At 38.9% G+C, this 14,872-nt stretch overlaps 1 protein-coding gene across 1 annotated transcript; it reads right to left on the reverse strand.

The window, feature by feature from the left end:
• Positions 1 to 942: 942 nt before the first annotated feature.
• On the reverse strand, positions 943 to 14,562 carry SGO1 (shugoshin 1; the record flags this gene model as incomplete). Its single annotated transcript, XM_081106138.1, has 8 exons — positions 14,403 to 14,562; positions 12,004 to 12,152; positions 11,726 to 11,922; positions 9,139 to 9,215; positions 7,041 to 7,099; positions 5,133 to 5,936; positions 1,270 to 1,459; positions 943 to 1,051 (listed from the first exon to the last, which is right to left on the reverse strand). Exons 2-8 carry the CDS (start codon positions 12,143 to 12,145, stop codon positions 943 to 945), a joined length of 1,578 nt encoding a protein of 525 aa, XP_080962264.1. The 5' UTR covers positions 12,146 to 12,152; positions 14,403 to 14,562.
• Positions 14,563 to 14,872: the final 310 nt, after the last annotated feature.

Here is a 14,872-nt window from a genome sequence, read left to right on the forward strand (position 1 = left end):
AATTTTATTGCTCTTTAAAAATCGATAATCTACAGTACTTTAAAGTTTAAAGAGGTATATACAAGCAGTGGCTTCAAACTTTCAGAACTGAACTAATTCCCTATCATTGGTTAATCAAAAATACAAACAAATCCTTGGCATTCAGTCATTTAACATATGAGTTGACTAAATAAGTAACTATCCTGAAAGTCCATGACATAATAATTTGTGATTTTGTTGAGGTATCACTTTGAACAGTATATATCCAGAGCTTAGCTTGGGGTTCAATTAGTTACTTAACTAGTCCCTTACTCTAATATCAATTTTCTCCAAAGCCATGCACTTCTTTCTACTTTAAATTAATGTCATGAACTCATGCACATTTTATCTGAAAAATTAAATACAACAATGGTATAAGGGAGACACAAACAATAGAATATACCCTACTGTGAATATCAAGAATTTACTTTATTCAAATATTATATAAGGAGTTTCAAAAGATCCTCAGCCTGTTTTCAAAAGTCATTCTCGTAATCCCCACTAAAGGGAAAAGTAAAAGGGCCAGAAGCTTCTAATTACAATATGTTATTTGAATAATCATTAATTCCCAAAATGTTGGCATAAGATACATTTTGACTAAAATTATAGGTGTTAGGCAGTGTAAGAAATCTAACTACAATAGTGCTTCAGTCCAGTTTATATTTAAAATAAAAAATAAACCAAATCTATTAAAGGCTTAAGCAAAAAGATCACATTTGAAGTATAGTTTTTAAAAAACATTTGTGATCTAAAGTCCCATCAAGAGAATATTCTATGGCACAGTCCACCCCACTTGTGTGCTATCTTATAGATTCTCTCTTGGAGCAATAGAAAGGGCTGCGGGATGAATTTACTTATTTATTTTTTCTATTCTCTTCGGGATGTATTTAAACCATGTCCAACAAATGCTTTACTGTATTTGCTTCATACTTTTTTTTTCTTTTTAGAACTGCGTCTGGAATCCTTTTTTTGCTTAAAAACAGGTGAATTCAAGAAACACAAATCTGTAAAAGGGTCTCCTCTTCTTAGTTTCCTATAAAGATAAAAAGAGCTCTTCAGCACCCCAATACTGACTTACTCTTTAGGATAAAGTTACTGTAAAATAGGCCAGTGTTAATATTCCCATTTCAGTTTTTTTAATCAAAATTTTATATATCAAGTAAGATTCACTCTTGTACAAAGCTCCATTACTATTCCCCCCGTCCCCCAACTGTATCATTAAAAGTGAGTTCCCACACATTAAATACTTACGAAGCGAGTGTGGGTTCCTTATAGTTCACACTGACTGTGCACCTACGCTTAGGCAGAGACCCTCCTGGGCTTTCTTTCTTCTGTTGTGGAGAAAGAGAAAGTTTTCTAATTTTCACTTCAGTATACAAGGGGACATTGGTGATATCCTTCAGGCTAAAATGAGGTGACTGGTGAGTTTCAGGTACTGCACCTACAAAAACAACTTTTACTGAATATGAGTCCAAAAAACCCAACAAAACAAAACACACACACACACACACACACACACCCCATAGGAAATAAAATTGTATGCAATTACATATCCGAAATATATACAGAATCCAGCATTTTATAATACAGATTTTTAAACCTGTTTATCAGGTTTTCATCCCAGATGACATTGAAATGCTAAGTATTGTAGATATGAAAAACTGATACGATAGTTTACTAAAAGTTAAAATTCTTGAAAATTAACTATGGAATTTCATTTTAGTCACATCTTTTTTTAATATATTTTATTGATTTTTTTTTACAGAGGAAGGGAGAGACAGAGTTAGAAATATCGATAAGAGAGAAACATCGACCAGCTGCCTCCTGCACACCTCCCACTGGGAATATGCCCACAACCAAGGTACATGCCCTTGCCCGAAACTGAACCCGGGACCCTTCAGTCCGCAGGCCGATGCTCTAGCCACTGAGCCAAACTGGTCAGGGCCATTTTAGTCACATCTTGCTCTTTAGAGTCATCAAGGCCTCTATCTCTTTCAGTGCCAAAACTTATCATCAAGTGGCTTTCTATATTCTTATAAAGCCACTTAAACTCATTCTCTTATGTAAACGAGAACTCTAAATCACAGCCTCTGTGTAAACCAGGAGAAATGGAGTTTCCTCTAGTAAAGCTAGTAGGTTAAAGAGTTATCCAGTGTTTTTCCTATCATACGTACCCACATTATTCTACTTTGGAACAATATCTATACTGGGGGACAGATACCTAGCACACAGTAAGGAAACACCAAAACAAACAATCTTTTCAAATAGCTTTGAAAAGCAAATCATTTCCCGAGAACGACTAACTACATTGTGACTGTAAAATGACTTTATACTTAGTAACCCTGTTCTCTAGGATTATCTGGGTTTCAAATATTCTTCTTTTTTTTAAAAAAATATATTTTATTGATTTTTTATAGAGAGGAAGGGAGAGGGATAGAGAGTTAGAAACATCGATGAGAGAGAAACATCGATTGGCTGCCTCCTGCACACCCCCTATTGGAGATGTGCCTGCAACCAAGATACATGCCCTTGACCAGAATCGAACCTGAGACCCTTCAGTCCACAGGCTGATGCTCTATCCACTGAGCCAAACCCGTTAGGGCACAAATATTCTTTTTTTTGTACCCACATGAGCATACTGTACTATACTAATTATTCTAATTTTCATTTTGGAAAATATGGTTAAGTAAAAACATCAGATCAACTGTTATATTCTGTAAAGTTTAATGTATACATAAATCTCCCAGGGAACTTTTAAAAAAGATGCAGATTCTGACTCAAGATTAAGGAGTATCGCCTGAAATTCTGCAATTGTAAGAAATTTCCAGGTAACCCTCATGCTGAAGGTCCAGGGACCACACCCTGAGTAACACTATTTAGAATGTGCATGTTTTCGTTTAAAAATGTATGGAAATTTTCAAATGTACACAAAGATGGAGACAATAGTATAGTTACCAAGCTTTAATAATTATCAACATTTTGCCAAAATTGTGTGATTGACTCTAGCATCATCCTATATAATAAAAGGGTAATATGCAAATAGACCGAATGGCAGAACAACCAAGAAAGCATAATATGCTAATGATATGCTAAGACTGCTCAACAGCTCACTATGACATGCACTGACCACCAGGGGGCAGACAATCAACTGGTCGACCAGTTGCTATGACATGCACTGACCACCAGGGGTCAGATGCTCTGATCAGTAGGTTAGCTTGCTGCTGGGGTCTGGCTGTTTGGGACTGAGCGAGATGGGCTGGACATGCCCTGGAGCCCTCCTGCAGTCCCTCACCAGCTCGATCATGCACTGGTGGGGTCCCTCAGCCTGGCCTGTGCCCTCTCGCAATCTGGAACCCTTTGGGATGTCAGAGAGCCGGTTTCAGCTTGATTCTGCAGGTCACTCCCCTTGGGAGGGCGCCAGACACAGGGCTCATAGCTGGTGAGCACTGCTGCGGCAGCGCAAGTCTCTCCTGATTGGGACTGAGCCCGCGGCAGGTACAGTGGGGCTGGGATGAGCAGGAGCAGCAGGTAGGAGCTGAAGGCAGCGTTGGACTGTGGGTTTCGGCCTGATCCCTGCAGGCCACCCAGAGGGACCCCACCTATGCACGAATTTGTGCACCGGGCCTCGAGTCATAGCATATTTTTAAAAAAGGTATTTGTAAGCTATCCCACCTAACTGGTTGGCCTTGGGAAGTCTTTTAGGCTTTAGTTTCCTTACAAACAAGCAAGCATGATTACACCCTTACTTCACAGAGTTGTTCTTAGGATCAATTTTGAGAATGATAAAACCTGACTGTGTATGTTATTTTTTCCAAACTAATTAAATTCCCAGATGAGAATCTTTGTGGGCAGGTGCAGGCTATATCCTCAACCTCTGAATCGTGCTGACTTTTGATCTAACAATGGCAAGATCTTCTAAGCCAGTTTTTTTTTTTTTTTTTAATATATTTTATTGATTTTTTACAGAGAGGAAGGGAGAGAGATAGAGAGTTAGAAACATCGATGAGAGAGAAACATCGATCAGCTGCCTCCTGCACATCTCCTACTGGGGATGTGCCCGCAACCCAGGTACATGCCCTTGACCGGAATCGAACCTGGGACCTTTCAGTCCGCAGGCTGACGCTCTATCCACTGAGCCAAACCGGTTTCGGCGAGCCAGTTTTTTTTTTAATGTTTTAATATTTTATTGATTTTTTTTACAGAGAGGATGGGATATGGGTAGAGAGTTATAAACATCAATGAGAGAGAAACATCGATCAGCTGCCTCCTGCACACTCCCTACTGGGGATGTGCCCACAACCAAGGTACATGCCCTTGACCGGAATTGAAACTGGGACCCCTCAGTCCACAGGCTGATGCTCTATCCACGGAGTCAAACCAGTTAGGGCCTAAGCCAGTTTTTAGATGTCTTACAAAAGAATACTAAGCCCATCAATTGAGGAAAGAGTTTTTTGGTCTTATTAGGCCACATTCACTAACTAGAAAATAATTTAAAATCATAGGTCCTGTCAAATCAAATATAAAGTGAAGCAATTAAAATGACAGGTCCTGGATTTAAGTTGATTTCATTTTAAGGGGTGTTTCAGGTGAGTTTATGAAAGATGTTTTAATTCAACCTAACTCCACAAAAAGTTTTTCCTTGCCTTGAAAAGCTTCATTTACTAAAAGTAGAAATGCTTCCTCCACAACAAGTAGTATTTGTTCTTTTAATTTAAAATTTTTATTGAATTTATTGGGGTGACATTGGTTAATAAAATTATACAGGTTTCAAGTGTATAATTTTATGATACATCATTTGTATATTGTGTGTTCACCACCCAAAGTCAAGTCTCCTTTGGTCACCATTTATTCCCCATTTTAACCTCTTCTACTTCCCCCCATATTTGTTCTTAAAGAGAACCTAAATTACCTTAAAGCAGTTCAGAGCAATAGTACTGTGATTTCCACCCCTAGACCCTCCATTATTTAATCAGACTGTTAATTTCTCCCAAAGAGACAGATGGCAAGTCTCTAACCTCCCCCAGAGAAACAGATGGTAAGTATAGTATATAAGCATCAGGAGTGATCATTTATCATAAACATTAAAAATGCAGGCAAACAAGTAGATCACTTACTGGTAGGAGTTTTTGTTGGCTGAGAACTCTCCATCTCTTTTTCATCCCTACGTCGTAGTGCTCTTGTAGATCGAGGCCTGGTGGCTGGGCTCCTATCTGATTGGCTGGTGAGACTTGGACTGTCCTTGCAAGTGGGCAAATAGAGGTCATCAGAATCCTCTTCTGAACTACTTGATTCATAGCTGCTCACTTCGGATACATTGGCATCTTCTTCTTTTTTAGAATCATTGCTCATTTTTTGTCGGAAAGGAGAAGGATGAACACCTTCTTCCAAATTAAAATTGTAAGCATCATTGGAAGTGATAAAATCATCCACCTTTTTTTTGGAAACAGGTTTTCTATTTTTACTTGTGATTCCTTTATACTTACATACATATTTTGATTTTCTCCTTCTGTTAGCTTTTCTTTTCTCTCCTCTTTTTCTTCTTTGTTTATTTTTAGTTTGCTCAGATTTATACTCTAAAATATTTTCTTTTCTTTTAGCAGATCCTCCAGGGTGAGTCAGCTTTGGTGATATGTTAATTTGATCCTTGTTCCACTGATAAATATTTTGTTCTACATTTTCAGTTATGTGCATGTTTACTAGTGGGTCTACAAATCTAATTGTTTCCAACCCAGAAGACTGCTCTGACATATGACTGATTTCAAAATTATCGAAGGTGTTGAATTGGCCTAAATTGTTAAAATGTTTCTTTAAGTTGCGGCGGAGAGATACAGTTCTAGGTAAGATATTATCAGTAGATGTATCTTCACCTGAATCCAAATCAAATCCCAGACTGTCTTGAGGAATAGTAGGCATTTGCTCTGAGAATTTAAAAAACAAATGAGAAAAATAGTTTTACTTTATGGAAATTTTAATTTCAAGGATCTTAGGAGTCAAAGTTAAAAATGGAATAAGTGAAGTCATTCTGTAGTTTCTCCACATTTACAACCTATCTATAGTAAAAAAGCGTAACATGCTAATTAGATGGGACAGCCAAATGACCTTCTGGACGTCCTTCCGAATGAAGCTAGGGCTGCGAGGGCCAAGCCCCTTGCACGAATTTCGTGCATCGGGCCTCTAGTAAGTAAATAAAAATGTAGAGAAATTAATATTACCATCCGGTTATTTGGCAGTGATCAATTGATAGCTTATATATCACCTGTGGAAGAATCTTATATAATATTCAAAAATATTCTAACCTGGGGTTTTATGTGCCCCTCATTTAAAGAAGAACTAGTAGTTTACATGTATCTATGTGTATAGGATTGAGAGAAAAGGAATCTCATATTCCAAAGTAGGACAAATACACAAGGAAAGTGAAACTAAGTTGTTATTTGAAAAATGAGAAAAATTGGAATAACTGGAAAGCATTTCAGGTAGGAAATATAATCTGCATTTTAAAGTGGGAAAATTTGGAGCTGCTTATTCAAATGCTTTCCCTTCTTTAGAACTTAGTTAAGTAGAGGATTGATATTTGAGAATAGGGACACAATGATTTAAAAGTAGAAAGAAGGGCATGGCTTTGGAGGTTAGCTTTGAGTTTAAAGCTTGATTCTTACCATCTGGGTTACTTCTTTGAGTCTATATAATATGGGACTGAGTGTACCTATATTGCAAGGTTGTTGTGATGGTTGAGATAATATATGTAAAATGCCTAACACAGATCTTAATATGTTGTCAGGTTCAGGAAATTGCAGCCACAGTTATAGCTAAGGTTTCTAATTATAGATTTGGCAAAATAAATGGATATACTTTAAAACTCTTATTATTTTTTGTAAAATAAACAGATATGCTTTAAGTAGAAGAATATCAGGCGAAAAGATTAAAAAGTTAAAAAGGAAAATTAGAGAAATTTAATTGTTACTTTTTTTCAAAGACCTCATCTTACCCTTCACATCATATTTTCAGATTTTCACTTGAATTACCTTCTATTTGGAACGATTCTCCTTGTTCTGGAAGGTGATCTTCCTGAAGAGGAGCTTGCCTTAGAAATACCATTGAAAAATAGAAATTTAATTAACAATTATGAAATAAAAATAAATTTAAGATTTTTCTTGAAAGTAGAATATTATATTTCATAATTTCATTCTAAGTCTGTACATCTATTCTACATCAAAGGAAACCAAACAACATTTGTACTGATTACATGGAGGCCGATTTGTTACGACTGACATTCAATTCTTACTGGATTAACTAATATATAAAATTGGACAGTTCTTTCTTAAAACATGACATAACTCATAATTTCATTTAACTGGAGAAACAGCCAATCGGAATTGACATAAAATATACCAAAGGAATGTGGTGTGATTATTCCACTCTTTAGGAGCTTGCTTTATCATTAGCTGAGTTTTTGGTAGTACTGGCTTTTATGATGCTTAACTACTGACTACTCTGAAGTTAACACTGTTCATTAAAAAAATAAAAAATCCTGTCCCTCTTTGGTGCATGGAAAAAGAATTTTCTCTATGCTCTAATACTATTATTGGCCGTTTCATTTTAATTATAACTTTGTTTTTAATTTAGTGTAGATAATTTTTTCACCTCTAGACATCAAAATTTAAATACAGGTTTAGGAAACACAGTCATGGTAACAAACTAATAACAATTTAAAAAATCTTATAAAGACCCAATTATCTCATTTTACTTTTTGCCCATTACATAAATATTTTGTCAGATGTTAAAGTTCAGCAGTTTTAGAATTAATTATTAAAATTAATATGGGGATAGAAATCATATTAGTGATTATCTCTATGAGGACTGGGGCACAGACTCAAAGGGATATGAGGAAATAAATGGCTTATGGCAATAGTTCCCACTTGATGTTGCTAAATACCCAGAATGCTTAGGACAGCCTTCTTTTTTTTTTTTTTTTAAAATATATTTTATTGATTTTTTTACAGAGAGGAAGGGAGAGAGATAGAGAGTTAGAAACATCGATGAGAGAGAAACATCGATCAGCTGCCTCCTGCACATCTCCTACTGGGGATATGCCCGCAACCCAGGTACATGCCCTTGACCGGAATCGAACCTGGGACCTTTCAGTCCGCAGGCCGACGCTCTATCCACTGAGCAAAACCGGTTTCGGCAGGACAGCCTTCTAAAACAAAGAATGACCTGGCTTAAAGTCAATAGTGTTAAGACTGAGAAACTTCAGGCTCGAGTTATGGCCATGCTCTGTATCTTGTTTTTTCTTTTTATAATCCTCACCTGAGGATATTTTTCCATTGATTTTTAGAGAGAGAGAGTAGAAGAGAGAGGGAAAGACAGAGAAAATTATCAATGTGAGAGAAACACATTGATTGGTTGCCTCCTGCATGAGCCCCAACAAGGGCCTGGGCCAGGGAGGATCCTGCAACCAAGGTACATGCTCTTGACCGGAATCGAACCTGGGACCTGATGGTCCACAGGCCGACACTCTAGCCACTGAGTCAAACCAGCTAGGGCTGTATCTTAACTGAGATCTTGGTTTGACTATACATTAGTCAAACTCATTGAACTGTATAATTACCAACTGTGCATTTTACTGTATGTAATTATATCACAATAATTCATAAACAAAGTATACTTGATCCAAGAGGACAAGAGGATATATGGAATCTGATTGTATTAAGGAATAAGTTGGTTTAACAAGGCAATGTGACAGTGGTATTAAATATGTTTTATTATATTTCTTTTCTAAAACAGACTTATCTGTAGTACTAGCAAAATACCATCATTTGAATAACCAATCCTTCTTAGAATAAAAACTTGGCATTAGAAAAATACAACTGAAGGGAGTAATTTAAAAATTCTAGAAAAGCTTCTTATTCTTAGACATCAAAAAAGTAACTATAAGAAAGATTTGGTTTGGCTATTTATAACAGAATTTTAACACATCCAGTTTTTTTAACTATATGCTCAGTAGAGAGAACATGAGGCTCAAAATAGGGCTCAATATGATGCAAATATCCTTCCATAAATGGATCACAAAATTACATCTCCTCTGATATCAATAAGCATAACAATGAATTTGATACTAACGGTAAATCCTTCACAAATAAATCCTCAGAGTTGTTGTCATCACTGGAGTTCATTCCAGAAGAACTTACTTCATGGTTCTGTGAATGTATTAAAAGAAAGAAAACATTAGTAAAACTGAAATATTCATCCCAAAACATTAATTTATTAAAAAATAAACACTTAGTGCTCTAGCTGGTTTGGCTCAGTGCATAGAGCGTCAGCCTGCGAACTGAAGGGTCCCAGGTTTGATTCTGGTCAACAGCACATGCCCTGGTTGCGGGCTTGATCCCCAGTGGGGGGCGTGCAGGAGGCAGCCAATCAAAGATTTTCACTGATGTTTCTCTCTCTCTCTCCCTCTCCCTTCCTCTCTGAAATCAATAACAATATAATTAAAAAAATAACAAACACTTATTGATAGTCTATCATGGTGCCAGGCACTGTTCCAGAAAATGGGTCTAAACATTTTTTTAGTTCTACCTTCTTAAAACTTGCATTCTAGTGTAGGGAATTTTTTTTTAAAAGACAGATATATAAATAATTTCAGTGTATTAATTGCTACAAAGGAAACAGTGAAGTGACAGAAAGTAATTGAGGTGAAGGGCTCTTTTAGATACGGTGATTTTCATCTGAAATCTGAAGAATGCAAAGGAGCCAGCCACTGAAAGAGCTGGGGGAAGAGAAAGCCATGGATATAGCAAATACAAAGGTCATGATATACAAAAAAACCTTGTGTGTTTAGAAAAAAGCCATTGGCTAGATAATGTAGGGCTCTGAGAACCATGAGTTTAAATTTTAGTTTATGTGTGATGGAAAGTCACTTAAATATTAAGCAGGGAAGTACAAATGACCCAATTTTTAAAAAGATCAGTCTGACCCTAGTTGGTTTGGCTCAGTGGTAAAGCACTGGCCAGAGGACTGAAGGATTTCAGGTTCAATTTCAGTTAAGGGCATGTACCTCGGTTGCAGGCTCGATCCCAGGACCTGGTCAGGGCATTCTCTCACATCAATGTTTCTCTCTCTCTCCCTCCTTTCCTTTCTATAAAAATCAATGGAAAAAACAGCCTCGAGTGAGGATTAACAACGACAACAAAAACATCAGTCTGGCCACTGTGAAACATGGATTGAAAAGGGCCAAGGAGTTAGGAAGTCATCATAGTAAACGAAACAAGACATGATATTAGCTAGGACTGGAATTCTGTGGCTATGGCGGTAAAGCCAAGTGGAAGGTTTTGAGTTGAACAAATGGGGAAGGTTGTTTTATTGAGATGCGTGACTTAAGGAGGGAGGTAGAAGTACACAATATCTTTGATAGGGTGGGAAATAGAGTTTTGTTCCCTACAGAATATGTTTGAAATCCTTTATAAATATTTAAGTGGCTATGTCAAATAGTTGTGCTGTGTATGTGTAGGTCTTGAGCTATAAATTTGTAAGTTATTAGCAGATAGGCAGTATTTTATTTAATTTTTTTTTTTTTTTAAATATATTTTATTGATTTTTTACAGAGAGGAAGGGAGAGAGATAGAGAGTCAGAAACATCGATGAGAGAGAAACATCGATCAGCTGCCTCCTGCACATCTCCCACTGGAGATGTGCCCGCAACCCAGGTACATGCCCTTGACCGGAATCGAACCTGGGACCTTTCAGTCCGCAAGCCGACGCTCTATCCACTGAGCCAAACCGGTTTTGGCGATAGGCAGTATTTTAAAGCTATTTGCCAGAAAAGGGAAAAGAAAAAAATTAGAAAAGATGCATTTTTGAAGGAAAAAAATTTTAATTAAATAATCCAACCTCACATAAAGGTAAAGAAATCATATTTTACCTTTATAAGGAAAATTCTCTACTACACTGGATAGGAATATAATATACACATACATTCTATATATCACACATAGAAAAAATGTGGAATCACCTTAGTTGCAGGGAAGCAAGAACTCTTTCACTGACTCTTGTCAACAGAGAGGTGACCTTAATTCCTTTCTCAGGTCCATGTCCCTACTCTAATCACTATGGTCTGGCTTTCTTCTCTGGTCTCCTGCTAACACAACTGTCTCCACTGGCATAGCAATCAAACGGCCACCAGGGAAGAACGTAATTGTTAACACTAGAACCTCAACACTGCTTTTCTCTGTCTCTGCCCCATGCATTTCCCTGGCAGTGGCTTCTGGGAAAAAGAAGAAACTGGCTCATCATTACTCTTCTCAGGATTAACCTTCAATGAGACACAGAATATTCTAAACCAAGCTTTTTCCATGTCTGTTATAGTCTGGCTTATCCTTTTATAGAACCTTGGATACAAACAGAATCCAATTAAAAATGTGGACAGAAAAATGTTCAGGATATTTCTTGTTTGGGAATTAATGAATAATCTTCTTTATTTAGCCACCTAGTAGATAAAAATGATTCTCTAGAAGCACATAAATGCTCCCCACCCGCAAATTAACAGTTTTTATAAAACCCCACTAGATGTAGCAAAACTACATAAAAAAGCTAAGATTTATAGTACTGATTTACAGTTATCAGTAATTAATTAAACTAGCATAAGTGACTTAAACTACTAATTCATAGCTTTACCATTTTTCCCCCCTAAGAGCTTTTGTAATGAAAATACCTGAGCAGGTTCTTCTGTTTGTTGTGAAGTAAGTTTTTCTTTCAATGCATATAACTGGTATGTGAGGAAGTAACATTCTTTTCTCAGCTGTAGGATGATGTCTTGGGCTTCTCTCACTTTGGATTTTTCATTTTCCAAAGCTAAAACTAACATTTTGTTGTTGTCTTGGTAGTTTTTTAGCAGTGTAGAAGTGTTGGCTAAAAGAGGATAAATTTTTTTTATTAGTTATTAAATTTAAACTTAAAAAGTGATGCAAAAGAACAGCATGAAAATCTTACTGATTATTTGGCATGGTGCAACTACAAAAGACTTTCGTTTGCCAATCTCTGCCAAGTTTTTATTCCTTTTCTCTTTCATTCGTTTCTTTATTTCTTCAAGACTTTCTTGAAAGGACTTTTTGAGGTTCCTTTCCTTGGCCATCTTCTGCCTAGGAATTTAAAACAATAAAAAATATTTCACTTTTAAAAAATATCAAATATAAAGCAAGCGTGAAAACAGAAGCTATTCATAAGGAATCATTAAACAGAGATTTAGTAACTGAAAAATTAGCTCAAAGTACATAGCTCACCTGGTAATAACCTAGATTTTGCAGCTTTCAAATCTTGTTGATATTTTTGGCATATTATCCTCTTCAAGTACTTTATAGGCAAGGTTTAATATGGATTTCCAACCCAAAGACTGTAATATGCCACTTATTTATTCTTTAACAAATACTCATTGGGGGCTTACCATATAGTAAGCACTACTGGAAAGGCTTAATATATATATATATATATATAAAATTTTTTTAATTGATTTTTTACAGAGAGGAAGAGAGAGGGATAGAGAGTTAGAAACATCGATGAGAGAGAAACATGGATCAGCTGCCTCCTGCACCCCCCCTACTGGGGAATGTGCCTGCAACCAAGGGACATGCCTTTGACGGGAATCGAACCTGGGACCTTTCAGTCCGCAGGCCGACGCTCTATCCACTGAGCCAAACCGGTTAGGGCTTAATATTATATTTTGATGTCATTATTACTAATGTCTCCTACAGGCAATACCTACGACCAGCTTTTAGTGTTTATTCGGCTTGCAGCATCAGATGAGAGGCAATCAGACATCTGGGCTTTGTTTTCCAGTTTTTCTCTATTGTTTATCCGATTAGGTCGCTTGATTAATTCTTTCTCTTCCACATTCTTTTAACTCAATATTACTTTAGACATGCATACACTCTCACTAAAGTCAAAGTGACCTGAGGTTTATAGTTAAACTATGCAGCACTATATACAATTTTCATAGGCTATTAGAACAACAACAGAGCTAGAACCAGCAGGAACTGGCGCACAGAAACAGGCCAGTGTCCTCAAAGTTTTCTAAAACTCAGACCTGCTAACTCCCAGGACATCCTGAATATAGCAAAGCAGAAATTAGCAAAACGTGCATCGACAGTGGAATATGCTAGTGAGTATATTAGCACATAAGTGTACCTACTGAGGCAAACCAGACAGGCTTCAGCATTCTGCTACTAAGCTTGTCACACTACTTCCCATGAACATCTTTTACCTCAGACTGCACTTGTGCAGATCTTAAAATCGCAAAAAGTAGTTCTTTCCTACAACAATCCAGGCAAACAATTTCACTACAGAGGCTACCTTCCTCTCCTTTGTCACATCTACTCCTGAAACTTACATTTTCTGGAGGACTTTTCACCCCCTTTGCAGTGTCCGGGGTCTTAGGTATAGATACTGTAGATCTCACTGACATATTTCCTTTCCGCCGACATCAATTAAAATATACCCTGGGATGTCCCCAGCGGGGAAGGCACAACTATTTCTTGAAGCACTTATGTTAAGTGGGTTGTATAACACAAGGTACCACAGTGTCGTTTTTGAAGTTGGAGCTGGAGACGTTTGATTACAGATTAAGTAATGGACCAAGTTAGTTTAGTGAAGGTATTTTAAAAACCAAGTGTTATCTTAACCCCTCCCCCCCCCGGAAAAAAATGTAGTTATCACACGTAGTCAACTTAAAATCATACAACAATGCCGTGTCAGTTTCATTTCCTGTCTAGGCCGATGATGGCACAGCAGGGAGCGTGGTGGAGAGAATGAATGAAAACAAGTCACTGCGCGGGGTGACAGTCGCGCTCTGGATTGAAAAGGACGCAGAATATCTGACCTGCATCTCAATTCCTCCATCATTCCAGCCGCCCAGGTAGGGCACCGGGACACTGTCAGGCCGGCTTCTCCGGGGGAACCGGCCAAGCAAAAGCACAAAACACAGCTGCCTGGCTCTGTGCTTTATGCCGAGCCTGGCTTTGAACGATCGTTAAGTGTTTTATTTACACATCGCCTGATTCACACAATTCTCCGGGGCAGGAGGTTCCGGACCCCGTTTATTCCACAGAAGAGGAAACTGGATCCTCGGGAAGCGCGGGTCGGGTGGCCAGGACAAAGGCACCCGGTGAGTCTGACTCCGCAGCCTCGGTTTTTGGACGCCGAACTTAGAACGGCAGAGAGACCCAGCGGGAAGAGGAATCGGGGTCACGACGCCTCCGATCCCCATGCGAACGCTGTGCGGCCTCCTCTTTCTCCGAGGGGCTTCCGGAAAGCCCGCGGGCGGGGAGGGGGGCGGGGGCGCGCTGCCGGAAAAGGGCCAGGAGACCCGCCTCCCACCGGCGCGCCCGCAGCCGTACCTTGGCCACCACCTCTGCCGCGTCTGTCTTCCTCCTCACATCCCCAGGCTCCGCGACAGCACCCGGCGGAGCGTGCTCCGAGCTCCCGGACCGCCAGCCCCGTCTCCCGTCACCCGCCGACTACCGCAGCCACATTCGAAATTCGCCTCCGCTCTCGCCCATTGGCTGGCTGGGTGGCGGTCACGTGAGGCGGCGGCGCATTCGCCGACGCAGGCAGAGCCCCGCCCCCTCGGGCGTCCTCACGTGACGCACTGTCGTCAAGCATCCACATCCGGGCACTCTCCGCCCGAGTCCCGGGAGGGCGGAGCCGGCTGTCAAGCGGGTGGACCTGCCGGCACTTTTGCGCTCTGAGTTGTTGGCTTCTGGGGGTGGAGCCGCTCCCAGTCCTTTGAAGGGTGGGTATTTCAGGGCTCAGAAGCTTCCTGTTTTAACTTTAGTTTTGCGGCGTCCCATCTTCGAGGCTGTGCTCT

This window comes from Myotis nattereri (genome assembly GCF_964212035.1).
Source record: "Myotis nattereri genome assembly, chromosome: 14".
Classification (NCBI taxonomy): Eukaryota; Metazoa; Chordata; class Mammalia; order Chiroptera; family Vespertilionidae; genus Myotis; species Myotis nattereri.